At 40.6% G+C, this 13,571-nt stretch overlaps 2 protein-coding genes across 3 annotated transcripts in view; both read right to left on the bottom strand.

Annotated features, from left to right (window-relative positions):
• The window catches only part of akap12b (A kinase (PRKA) anchor protein 12b), a gene marked incomplete at its 5' end in the record, with an annotated part of 39,041 nt that extends 31,989 nt beyond the window's left edge, over positions 1–7,052 (bottom strand). The window contains one exon of the mRNA XM_079216334.1: positions 6,930–7,052. Coding sequence (XP_079072460.1) covers positions 6,930–7,052 — 123 coding nt within the window. The remainder of the gene's footprint in view (positions 1–6,929) is intronic.
• Positions 7,053–11,796: 4,744 nt separating this feature from the next.
• Positions 11,797–13,571, bottom strand: part of mthfd1l (methylenetetrahydrofolate dehydrogenase (NADP+ dependent) 1 like) — a gene marked incomplete at its 5' end in the record, with an annotated part of 40,945 nt that continues 39,170 nt past the window's right edge. For both annotated transcript variants that reach the window (XM_079215960.1, XM_079215961.1), the window contains one exon: positions 11,797–12,717. In XM_079215960.1, coding sequence (XP_079072086.1) covers positions 12,628–12,717 — 90 coding nt within the window. In that variant the 3' untranslated portion in view covers positions 11,797–12,627. The remainder of the gene's footprint in view (positions 12,718–13,571) is intronic.

The following is a 13,571-nucleotide window of genomic DNA, read 5'->3' as shown; positions in this document are numbered from 1 at the left end:
TTTGAAGGGGATCGTGATATACAAGCTTTTGGTCAATACAGTAAATCTCAAGTCCCTCAACTGGAGAGATTAGAGCGGCTCCACCGTCCTGTATGAATATACGAACCAAGGAAGCAGCTGCACTGAGGCAATGATATACAGTGTGTCCTTCAAATGCTCCGACCCCCACCAGCTCTGTAAGCACACCAATACAAAACACACACACACACACACACACACACACACACACACACACACACACACACACACACACTGACCTAACACATCTTCCACCTTTAGTGATGCATCAGGACCAGAGCTAATGAAAAATGGATGTCGATAAAAGAGCAACAGAAGGCAGTGAGAGAGGTGAACGAGTTCCTCACAGAAGTCCATACAGCCCCAAATAAATTACCTTATGTGAGCCAGAAAATCCACCAATGTATGGTAAAGGTGTTTCGCTGACAACATAGAATCATCAGGATGACATGTTAGTTTGAATGTTTATGTTTTGCTGATGTGTGACCACTGTCACGGGTTGGCTACGGAGTGAGGACCCAAATGCAGACAACGGTGTAAAGTAAATGTATTTATCAAAAGCAAGACAATGCTTCCAAAAAACACCGGATCAAACGCAGAGGTACACAGGGATTTACACAGGGACCTAAATAGGCATACAAACAGGGTTTAAATACAGGGGGGAGGTGCAGGGGATTAGACACCGGAGGAAACAATCAGGGACAGGGCAGACAATCACAGGGGCAGGAAGTGCAGGGAAACAGAGGACACAAGAGACAAGGACTTCAAAATAAAACAGGAAACAACCCAATACTGTGACAACCTCTTGTAGTGTCGAAAATGACATCTTACGCAACAGCGAAAGTAACATGACGTAAAATCTCTCTCCTTTTGCACTTGTCTTATTTACGGGTACAATTCAAGGGTAGTTTAATACACTTCTTGTCAAGTTGATTTTGGCTCCATGCAAATAAAGGTAAGTCATACAAATATTGGTGGTCTTGCATGTGAAGCAGTTTGATGACGGCTAAAAAAACACTAGAAGATGGCGAATGACCATGTTGTTGTTTAGGTATGAAAGCTTGTTGGATGCTGTGTACATGAAACGGTTCAACATGGCTTACTGGAGCAAAGTGGGATCATGAAAGAGCCATTTTGTTTCAGCAGATGCAAGAAGTCATTAAAAACAAAATGGACAAACCTTGTGCATGGAAAGATGAATCATGGAGCTAAAATAGAAGAGGGTGAAAGAAAGTGGAGGCAAAATGGATGAGCAAGTCCACAGAGGCTTGTGATGTAACGGAGGTAAGAGCTGCTATTTTGAGCACAGTGTCGCAGTGGACTCAGCACAGACTTAAACGGACGGAGACATCTTTTATAAATTCTGCAAAAACCATGAGACAAACATAAATAAGGGAGGAAATATCTTTAAGTAAAACAACAATACCCTGTTAGACGGCAGATAGGAGTAGTTCATATCTAAGACATTAGGAGAGAGAAGAACAAAATAATTACACTGTGTTCAAGATCAAGGTTTAATTATGCAAGGAGACACATCCTCCTTTATCTTTTGAATCTGAGAGCCTTCCAGCCTCCTCTGCTGCACGAGGACACAAACACACTGTGATAAAGATGCTGATGTGGCAGAGTCTCCCAATCATGATGATTGATCGGGACAGAGGAGCTGTAACAGTCCCCGTGGGGCGGTGAACAGGCCAAGCCCTGCTTGCCAGACCTCACATATTCAATAGCACATCATTACAACAGGACAATGCTTCTCAGGGAGGAAATCCCCTCCTCACGCCTCCACCATCAATACTGAGGAGAAACACTGATACTGGCTGGTCATGTGTGTTTGTGCACTGCGAAAGTGAATCTAACTTGTAACGTCTAAATTGAATAAAAGTGTTTTCCAATTTGTGTTAACGCAATTCAGCCTCAACATGAGCATGGCACCACAGGAAACACGTCAATATCTGAAACAAGTCTCTCTTTCCCTTTGTCTATTTTAACAACAGTAAACCAACCAAGCGTCTGTCCGGACAGGAAATAGCAAATGCAGAGTTAACCCTTTCATGTCTGAGAAAAATGTCTTCTCTGTCCTGCGAGTTCTCTCACACTCAAATTTATGTTTCTAGCATGACCCACCGATTGAGACTCACTGCCCTAAATCACACGGATTAGGATGTAACGTGGTAATTTATAGTCCCAGTGCATACATGCATACAGTAAATACTGCAGAGTCATGGGAAAATTAAACTCTCAAAGAGTTTTCATCAAAGTTGAAACTAATAAGAAGCAAGAACAATATATTTTAAACAAAAGGTCTATACATCTAATTAATACATATGAGTTTGTTAAATAACATGCTTTTTCAGTGAGGCCAGTGTCCTCTAACTTCTAATGTTTTTTGGAAAGATGTCAAAACAATTGAATGGAGATGGAAAAAATTAGCTGGGAGCACAGCACAGACTGTATAAACAAAAACAAGCACTGCAAACCCCAAAGAATGTGTAACATTATGTAACATTTTGATGTTGATGCCATTTTGGGGATTTTATATTGTCCTGTTATCTCATCATTAAATCAAATTATTGGGGCGAAATCTAATTGGTAGAAGAGAGGAACAAAAGAGCTCATTTTTTTCACATCCTCAAACACACGTCTGTTCTTTACTGGCAGTAAATCTGAGAGATGGAAGATAGGAAGCTGGTTGAGGAACAGATTCATTAGCAGAGAGCTACTTCCTGTTGCACTTCGACAAGTACAACGAAAAAGACAAAACGAACATCATGGAAAGTTCATTATTCCAGTTTTCTACTACAGTTTACAGAGCAGTGGTAATGTATCTGCTGGAGAACATTAAACAGTGGATGTATGTTTCACAATACTTCATAGTATTGGAGTTGTCCATATTTGGTTCAGCAGTCTGTTCATGTTTTTGAACCTTTTTACACATTTTGTGACTTCAGATGTATAATTTATCACAATGAGCAAAGCAAAAAAATAAAATAAGTTTAGACAATACATTTAATTGTATCATTACTCTGTTTAAACACACCTGCTAAGTAACAGTGTGCACACTGAAAGTACAGTTTGGAGGTTTAGTTTGCTTCCCCCCCCCAAAAAAAACCTTCCTTGCTTGTTATAGACTTTATGATTAGAAATAACTGATTGAAAGTAAACAAAGCAATTAGCAAAGTGGAAAACAAATTGACTTGTTTGCTAGTTTTGTTCTGATTTGCAATCAGATTTTGGGAAGAGGAGTTTCTATACCTTGACCTTCTGACACGCAAACACTTCTCAAATCAGACTGGAGGGAGGACTGAGGGAACAATCGGCTGATTCATCTGCCTTTATGTCCCTGTGGTGGGTACCCCTCTAACTCCCCCCTCCCCTCTGGGCTCCACACCCGTCCCCTCGTCCCCTGCACACCCAAAACGCTGCCCCGCCCCCTCCCCTGTTGGTTCCTTCCTCTTGTTTTGGGCCGGTGCACACAGGGGCCCCCGGCTTGTCCCAATCCCAGCCCATCCTCAATGGACTCTCTGTTTGACCCCTTCCGCCTCCCCTCCACCCTCTGTCTCTGCTAAACAGGATAATCAGAGCCACAGCAGCATCTGATCAGCTGCAGCTCATTATCCTGGAACGTACCAGCCTTAATTAGCACACATGACATTACATTACATAACCTGATGTTGATCATTGGAGTCAGGTGGCTGTCGATGGGTTTGCTATTGTTCATATGCGAGTCTGTAAAGGCCACTGAAGTGACATTACCGTAAGATCTTCTCTCTCATCTTCAGATTAAAAAGCAATTTAAGCATTTTTTCTTTTTGCAACTCCAGTCTTTTGACTTCTTTCATGGCTGCAGTGTGATGTACAAGTGTACTCCGATGTGTTGGCCTGGGACATCAGAGTTGGGTGCAGTTACAGGTGCATAAGAGCACAAAGAGCTGTCAAAAAGAGATGTCAATGAAACCTAGTCTAGTGTTAAATGAGTCTTCAAGAGTCTATAAAATCAGATACACTGCCAGGAGAGAAAGGACATTTTAGCGTATAGCATGCAAACTGTTTCCAGTTTGTGATCGCTCAGCTCAACATTGATTTATTACCCACAATGGAACCACCACATATAGCCCTTTTGCAGGGATGAATGTTGGGCGATTACATCAAACACCACCTTATAGCCTCATTTATACTTTCCGCAAGGATGGTCGCACAGACATGAGCTGACATGGAATCGTGTCGAGGAAAAGTATGGATCTTATATTCTCCGCACTGGTTTCTTCTCCTGACAAACCAACAATCTCAAAGCTCCTTAAGGGTCATTTTTTTAACTAGAAAATGTTGGATGGGCTCGGAAAGGAGCCGTGTCTGATGTTGTGTCGTCACTTTGGCCGGGAGAACCTTCTCAGTGCAGCTAGCATATATCACAGCCAAGACTGTGACATTCCTCTCTGTCTGCATGTCATATAAATGTGAATGTAGAGAGGTTTTGCGATGCTACATATGTTTGTTTTGTACCAAACTTTTTCCACCAATCTGCTTCTTTGACACACTGGGTCACACTGGCCATGGTTGAGATTTAGTAGGAGTGCTTCTCTGAACATCTGCAGCCTACAGCTACCCATAGCACCTCCTCTGTGTAGATCAGGAGAGATGTTTATGTGCGTCTTTGCACAATCGCAGAACTATAATTCCAGCCTGATACTTTTGTAGGAATTAGAGAGCTGAAGCGAAGCAGCCTGTTGCAGCAACAATGTCTCCCAGCTTTATACATTATAAGTAACGTCTCACATCAACCATCATGTAACAAATTTCAACTATTGCACAAGCTTGGCAGCTCTATCTTTAATGGGCCTGATATGTTTAAAAAAACCTTTTTACCTTTTTACCTCGTATGACCTCGTATTGATTGATTTGTAGAACGTACCTCAGTGTGTGCAACAACTAACACACAATCTGACAGTGGCTGTTAATAAAGCTGGCAGCAGCCAAGGACAGTGCAGCCATTTACTAACAACCTGTCTAGACACACAAACAATATCTCCCCGTCCACAGCTTGAATCTCAAAGCACAATAGACGTACTCAAGTCAGACTCGCAGCTTTGAAACATTTTATATCATACATTCCAGTGTAACTGGTCAAATACGAGCAAAAACACTGCTACTTGTTACACTGCTTATCAAAACATCCAAGCGCCACACGGTTGAGGCCAATTCACTGGAAAACAACTGCACAAACGCGCCAGCATGTAAAATCACAAGCTAACACATCCTAAAGAAAAAAACTATGGTGAACAAATGTAGATTGCTGATTCAAATCTTGACCGAAGATTGAAGCGTGTGCTTCCTGTCTCTCTTAATGTCTCCCTCAGTGTCATGTTGACCTTTCTTCTGACCTTTCACTGAGAGAGACGAGCCACGAAATCTGACCTGTTGACCTGCACCCCCCCAAAAAAGTCCATAAATCCAATACGTTATATGAGGCGTGAATAGAGCAGGTGGCGAAACATGCTTAGTCATTAGAAGGCTCTTTCAAAATAATGCTGAGCAAATTTACACTGAGGAACAGTGCAGAGTCTGTAAGATCCCTCAGGTGATGGCAGCTGGACCATAACAAACTGCACAGCATAGGAAATGCATGGTAACTCTTATTATACAAGAGTTCTTCAGTTCTTGCTTTCTTGACAAAGAGCATAAAACAAGTTTATAATCTGGTATTCTTTATCAATAAAGTCTCAGTGTCCTGTGATGCTACTGGGACTGGTAAACCGTATACTGAAAATGTCCCTGCTACTCTGGGTCCCCCTCCAAATAGGCTGGCAATATATATATATATATATATATATATATATATATATATATATATATATTATTCATTAGGTCAAAATGCTCAACATGACTGTATCTTAAGTGAAGGAAATGGTGATGAGAGGACACATCAGCCAAGTATGGGACAAAAAAGAACAACCTAATGATGAAATGACCATATTGTATAGCTCTGAAAAACTAAGTAAATGGGTGTTGTGATAAGATTTGTTTTAAGGTGTTATATTCTGTCTGAGGTTTTAAATTATGAGTTTTTTTTTTAAATAACACATTGATATTATACATATAATACATGTATATCAAATTCCAGTTTATTTTCTAAAATTCATAGGATTATTTTAATGATTTTTGTGGTGTTAATCTATCAAAAATATCTTATACTTATAAGCAAATAAAAACACAGCCAACTTTAGATTGCCTTGAAACATATTATAGGATTGCTATTTTTGATTTAGTGATCAAACTCATGTCAACCTTGAATTCTAACAAAAACAAACGCATGAAAAGTGCAAACTGCACGCTTAAAGGAGTGCAATCACGAGCCACACGTGAACCTGTGATTAAATTAAACGTTAAATGTCTTGCGGTATATATTTCAATCATTGTAATGGCTCTCACGTGCTTCGTTCGAAAGCTCCAACCCTCGTCGTTGTGATAGCGGTCATAGTTCGTGATGCAAAATGTCTCTGAGCACCCTGGGCCCAGGTCTGCATGTGTACCTGGGCCCAGGTCTGCATGTAAACCGGGGCCGGCCTGCGCAGCTTTCGTTTTATTACTGCGGGACTGCAGGCAGCTCGACCCAAATCATTACTCAGCAAAAACAGCGACAGGCGCACATGGAGGCTGACGCGCTGCACCACGTTACGGATGCGCTCAACGTGGGACAGGGGAAATGTCGCCGGAGGTGGAGAATGGGGGGACGACAGGTATGTTAGTACACACATAACAGGTAAACTATATATAAATAAAATAACTTAGTATCGTCACGGCAAACCACCAGGAAGCGACACACACACACGAGGCTCTCTCGGGTGTGCAACCTGCGCATGGAGGTCTGATAAACAGCGGCATGGAGCAGAAAGATGAAGAGTCGACTGTACCTTGCTGTCGAGGACGCTGCTTCCCTCCTGGAGCACCGCCGCACTCAGCTCCCCGGCGGAGGCTGAAGCTGAGGCATCCTCCTGGCTCTTCCCGTCTCGCTGCACTGAGCTCTCTGCTCCCATGGCTAACAATCACAAAGATGAACTTCAGGCTCCAAAAACAACAACAACAACAACAACCCTCCAAGACTGTGTTAACAGCGAGAGAGTATCCAACGCGTCCAAACGACGAGCTCTACAGTGCAGCTCCGCCCCGGGGTGACCTGGATCTGGAGTGATGTGAGGAGTGAGGACCAGCTCACTCTTGCAGGACACCCCCGCCTCCTCCACCTCCCTTCAGTATCACATGGGGCTCCGGTGCGCCGCGGCACGCCTTGCAGCATCACAGACGGTGCTGATGGAGGACAGGCAGTCCGAGTGAGAGGAGGGCAATTGATGAATAAAAGAAAAGCCTTGTATCTTCAAGCGTCGTTTATCCGTCTTCAGCAGAAATTAGATCTCTCCTGAGGGGCTGGGCAATTTAATTAGAGCCGTTATAAACTGACACATGAGTTTTGGAGTGATCCACCTCAAAAACAAAAAACAAAACACACACAAGCACCTAAGACTTTAAAACCAGACAATTGGAGTAAAACAGTTTTAATACTGTATGAAATAAGAATTGTATGACTAAGTGACAAATACAAGCATCCTACAACCAGCATATGAAACGTTATACGTTACTATATTTCATTTAAAATGGGATTATTGGACTTTTTCCCCTTTTATCTTTGTATGTATTCGTAGTAGAACAACAGTTGTATGAGCAGCACACACAATATGCTATAACATGTAATGCCATGCAATGCATTGTAAAATCCCCCTTGGGGTCTGTGGAGTCATTAGGCCATATTGAATATTGCTACACTATTATTACACAATCTTAACAGTAAGAACACTTTTTTTCTATTTAATAGGAAAGTAGTTATATCAAGACTAACTTATATAGATAAAGAGAAAAATGAATAAAAAATACACCAGAGATCAGTAACATTTTGAATGTACAACTTAAATTGCAATTCAGTACTTTTCAAATATGTTAAAGTATACATTTATTTTCCATAATTTCTACGATCCTCTCTTAACAAGGTCTTGGCTCGGGTTTTGCATGTTTAGCATTTTGGTGGAAATGAGATATCAGAGAGAGATTTGAAGCAGACTCTCCTTGTGCTAACTGTTCAACAATCTAACACACACTACAGTCCTGGGACCACTTTATCCACTTAACACTGATTCTACACTGATGTGGAAGATGGTATCTTTTATTTCAAGTTGCTTGAATCTAATCGCCCAATTTACAATCCGAGTGTTCAAAGCCAAGTTCACACAGGCCTAGACTGAGGGTCCCAGCAACTACACCAATACCAAAACCAAAACCCACAGTGCAACAACACAAACACTTTGGATATACAAACATGCTGATAGATGTATTTAATTTTAAAAGGTGGGTTTAGCTTCACCCGAGAGTAACTAGAAAAGTAATTTAATTTATCCTGTTGGGATAAAATTAGAGTGCAAGGGTCAGACTTGAAGAAGCATTTATTCATGTTATGGCCACTTATGCATTACGCAGACATTTTAGAAAAAGTATATGTTGATAAGTGCAGCTTTACCTTTCCCTGCGTTTACACTTGAGATTTGACTGCCTGAAGACTTGATGTCATGTTTTCACCTGTAAAAAAAATGGCATTACTGACTTGACTTGGAGAGCTGGCTTAGGTGACTTGATACTTAACATGTCAGTTTTTGACCTGGTTGACCAGGTGTTGGGGAGCGCTAACGTTACACCGTGATATGTGGAAAAACAAGCTTTCGGTGGCTTCGGAGAGAGAGCTTCACCAAATGTGATGACTTATATTGTCATTTGGGTCTGAAGATAACAAGTTTGAAAATGAAAAAATCAACTGGGAGATACAAATAAAGGAATGGCTTGAGGCTATTTGGTGCTACTAGCATAACACCAATCTCCAACCGAACCATAACTAACTGTCGACAGTTGAGGTGCATTATGGGTAAAGTAGGCGGTGGAATCTGAATGGATTATAAAACAGTCGAGGCGATATGTCTGGTTCAGCTGCATTGATTTAGGTATATTTATAACTCTTTACTGTGGGTCTGACAATGCTAAGTGCTCTTTTAAGAAATTGGCTTATAGCAGGTGTTTGCCCTAAAACATAATTGTATTTTAATTGATAGACATTGTGATTTATACACAGTAAATTATAGTCAGATTTCTTTTTAATACTATGTCAATTTTTTTGCTGCAGCATCTGGCTCTTATTGTAACCACAGCATCTGGTTTCATGGCAGATGAAAATCTAATCGGATAAAAGTGAACACCATCAGAAACATCAAAGTAACCACAGACACACGATGAGGAATGGCAGATGCATTTAATGTTAATCCAATATGAAGAACTCCCTGTTCAGCATTTTATTGTAATAGTTGGTCCACTGACCTTTACGTGTGCAGTTCTCAGAGCCAGATAATAAACAAGCATCGTCTTGGCTATGTTGCATATATTCTGGTTTCACTCAACGTTATCGAAGAGGTAAATCCTGCTCTATGATGGTCCTAGTTTGTTTATTAAGAATCTTGCCTCCAAAAAATATTATCAAACAATCTCAATTAACATGACAGGAATACAATACAAATATTGAAGATGCAGGTTACATCATTTTTTTCCTAATTACACAGAGTATTACAATATTACTTGGGAAAACTAAAAACATTGTTGACAGGACTGACACTGAATCCCTTATAACCCAAGCAGTTTCACTGTAGAGGACTGGTTACACTGCTCGGCTCCCTGAGGTTCATGTGTTTAAACTGTGAATGTGAAGCAGAATGTTACTCCTGAATCTACAAATCCTCATAACCTTTGTGGCACAAGATTATCTCAAACTTCTTAAGTAGCATTGAGAAAAAAATTAAATTTTTAAAAAAAAAAAAATAAAAAAGCAGACTGCTCTCCCTGTAAAATTATAATATAATTTCAAGCACATGTCTTGCAAGACAGGAAACCAAGACAGATAACCTCATTAGAGTTGTACAGTGTAGATGTACGCATTAGTCAACTGCCTTCAGCACGACAGGCCCATCAGCAGCAATGTTGACGTCACACCGGAACGAGGGGGCGGCTGGAGGAGTGGACCGAGATGGGGGAAGGAGGTTCTCATTAAAGTGAAAGCCTAACCGGATACGTCATGTTCTCCGCTCAATAAAACAGTAATGCAAAGGCACATTAAAAGGCACAAAGCAAAGACGCACACAGTCTTGTCCTTGTCTTGAGGTAAATGGGAATCCACTCTAGGACTTTGTTGAAAATACAACCAACCTGTTGTTTTCTGTTGACCACCTTAAAATACAAACCAGTATATATTTGGAAGCAAAAAATATCCCATTTTGACTTTAATGTGAGGAGTTGGTGGAGAGCGATTTGAGCAGGAACAGACATTCAAACCATATGACACCTGGCGACAGAGCAATAGCTGATAGTAAAGCTGTGATAATCTCTTAACTTTTTGGCACAAGCGATATCACTACATCAGCTACAGCCTGCAAGAACCCAGATAGTACGTGTCTATGTGGAAACATTCCCACAGGTCTGCCACTTGATACATGGACTGCATATTTTTCTTTAAATGCAACTGTGAAATGGTGGGAAGTGCCGTGTTTGTCAGACAGAGACAGGGTGAGTTGAAGAATGTGGCCCGAGGGCTGATGTCTGGCGTGGGTAGGGAGCGCAGGCTCGCCCAGACACAGCAAGGTCTGACACATTCAATTTTGGATACAAGCAGCAAATCAAGGAGTCCGCTCCAAAACAAGATGGGTAAAAAAAAATATATATTGCAAGACTAAATTTGACATGTGATGTAAAACAGGCTTTTAGTATATAAAAAAAGAAGAGAAGCAACCTGCAATGTGAAGTCTAAACCTGTCATTTTTCTTATTCATTTCCAAAATTGGTACATTTATTTTTTTACAAAAGGTAACGGTCACACAGTGAATCTGAGACCGGGTCAGCTGCCTGTTCTGCCTGGCTGGTAATGCCTTGGATCATCGGAGCCCTTTTCCAGCAAACCATTTGAGTTACACTTCCAAGACATCCAAAGGGACCTGTCCTTGGTACTGAAATTAACCAGTTTATTAAATAAGAGTGCTAAAAGACGAGAGCTCAAGCAACTGGAGTTCAGCAGGTGAAGTCAGAAGCTCAACATAAACAACTCCAACATGACAATACAGGGATTTTCCAGCACATTGCAATGCAATGACGAACCCATTCTTCATCAACACCAGGTCTTCAAATCTGTCATCAGTTCAAAACAAGAGGGTTCAGTCTCTCTCTCTCTCACACACACACACACACACACACACACACACACACACACACACTAAACATGACGTTAGAGCACTACTGCATAAATGACAGCATTCCTGCAGCTTAGACTGTAGTTTAAAGTGCCAGATCCTGCCTGGTGAACAACATACTTAGCAGCTGTGGACTGCCAGCTATGACAGGTACACACATGCATATTGGTTCCTTGTTGCAAACCCAAAACACCTCATAATGACAAGATGCTGCCCCGACCTTTAGCTTCCAACACCGGTGGAGGAATAAAGCCGTATTTGGGTAGAAAAACAAGAAAATATTGAACAAATTAAAAGCTTTAAAATGAGTGGACTGAGAGCAAAAGGGGACATTTTTTAGCATCTCCGTGAGCAACCACAGGACAATTGCAGGAGTGCGCACGGGTCCAAACAAGAGATGAGTCGAGCCACAAGTCAACTGCTGCGTGTGAAAACAGAAACGCACCGTTTGAGTAAATGAGGTTTATTTGAAGAAAAAAAAAATTTAACAATACAGGACACATCACATTTGGCTTTCACAAAACATAAAATGTTACAATATCTCAAGTGTCTTTGAACTGATGAATTAAAGCTTGTGTAACTTGTGAGTTTTACAACAGCAGCTTGGACATTCAGCGTGTTAGGAAAATAGAGGCTTTTTGTGCGCCCAAAGTTCAAAACAAATAAACAAGCTATGCTTATTTCAATTGAAAAGCTTATGACATCTATAGCAAAAGCAGCACCATTGAAATACATTAGAGTGGTTTATTTTCCAATATAAAATGAAATTAGAAGTTGATGAAAACACAATATTAAAGTAAACTTTAAGACGGGTTTAAGACTTAAACTGACCCTTTCATACTCTAGGGGGGAAAAAAACATACACCAAGGTCAAAAGCATAAACATGCAGTGCATATGATATACAGGATATGGTTGTACAAGGTCATCTTTGGCATATTACACATATGTGTGATGTAGGATTTAAAGAGAGTTTGCGCTACTGGGACCTATGAAAGCATTTCCTGTCAAAGATGTGGTGGATGGATGAGTCTGATGGTGCACACATGGATGAGGATTGTAAGTGTGTATTAGTGAGAGTAGAGTGTAGCCTCACAGACTAGTGCCTTGGCACCAAGTGAATGAGGTTGTAAAGTAAAAACTCCAGGGAGGAAATAAAGCCTAGTTACAGAGACAATGGCTGCTTGTAAAATATTTATAACGACACAATGGATGCTCTTTCAGATGGCGGGATTGATACATTTGATGGAATATTTAATGTTGATGATGCGTTCTTTAACTGAAGCATGCTCAGAAGAGTCCAGTGATCTCCTCTGTGACTGGGTCAAGGTCAATGTCGTAGAAACAGGGTCGGGTTGGCAGGCCAGGCATGGTGCTCATCTGAGGGAGACACAACAAAAGACGAGGGAAAAACTTACTGGCAGAGAAAATGACTTGTCAAAACCAAAGTTGGAATATTTTCCCATGTCCAACGGTTTCATGTTTTTGATGTAGCAATCAAAGTTGGTAAAGAAAAATAACCCCATTGAAAGTCTGCCACATTTTGAAGTCTCAAAGGATACCTTAACCAAATGTTTGCTGATTCATCTAGTTCAATTCTGTCATATCATAAAGACACAACAAGCACAAAAATCCTATTCAAATAATATTAAAATTCCCAGGTTCTTGTGTTGTTTTTGTTCCATTTCAGTGTGCTATAGTGCGACTGTTATTATGTTGAATAAAAGCAAAAAAAGGCACTCGCACGGTGTCATGCTTGTATAGTTATTTACAGCCTTTCAGTCCAACTGATGAGACCTTTCGTTGTCAAACAATTTAGACCGAATGCTGTAAATACATAAAACTGTGCGCGAGACAATACGGCTACACTGAAATATGTTTCATGATAAATGCAACATGGACACTAAATAAATAGACATCCAAAATAAATAAATACCCAAAAGAAGACTTGCGGGACTACAGCTAGTCTTGTTTAAAACAAAGACACCTTTTAAAGTTGCATCTTCACACCAAGACATCTGCAATGCAGCACTCTGAATGAGGAAAGGTGTACACATTAACTATTAAACTCATAAGTAAACTTTCAGCATTGCTAAAATCACTGTAATATTAGCAGCTTGTTCATATTCTTAGTTTGTCTTTAAACAAGAGCCCTCATGAAAATGTCAGTAACATCAGAACCAAATAAGATTTTAAACCTATAATAAGTAAAACCTCATATTAAAGCCTTTGCC

This window comes from Taurulus bubalis (assembly GCF_910589615.1).
Source record: "Taurulus bubalis genome assembly, chromosome: 3".
NCBI lineage: Eukaryota > Metazoa > Chordata > Actinopteri > Perciformes > Cottidae > Taurulus > Taurulus bubalis.
The sequence above is the reverse complement of the archived record's forward strand: the minus strand, read 5'-3'. Positions and strand labels throughout refer to the sequence as shown.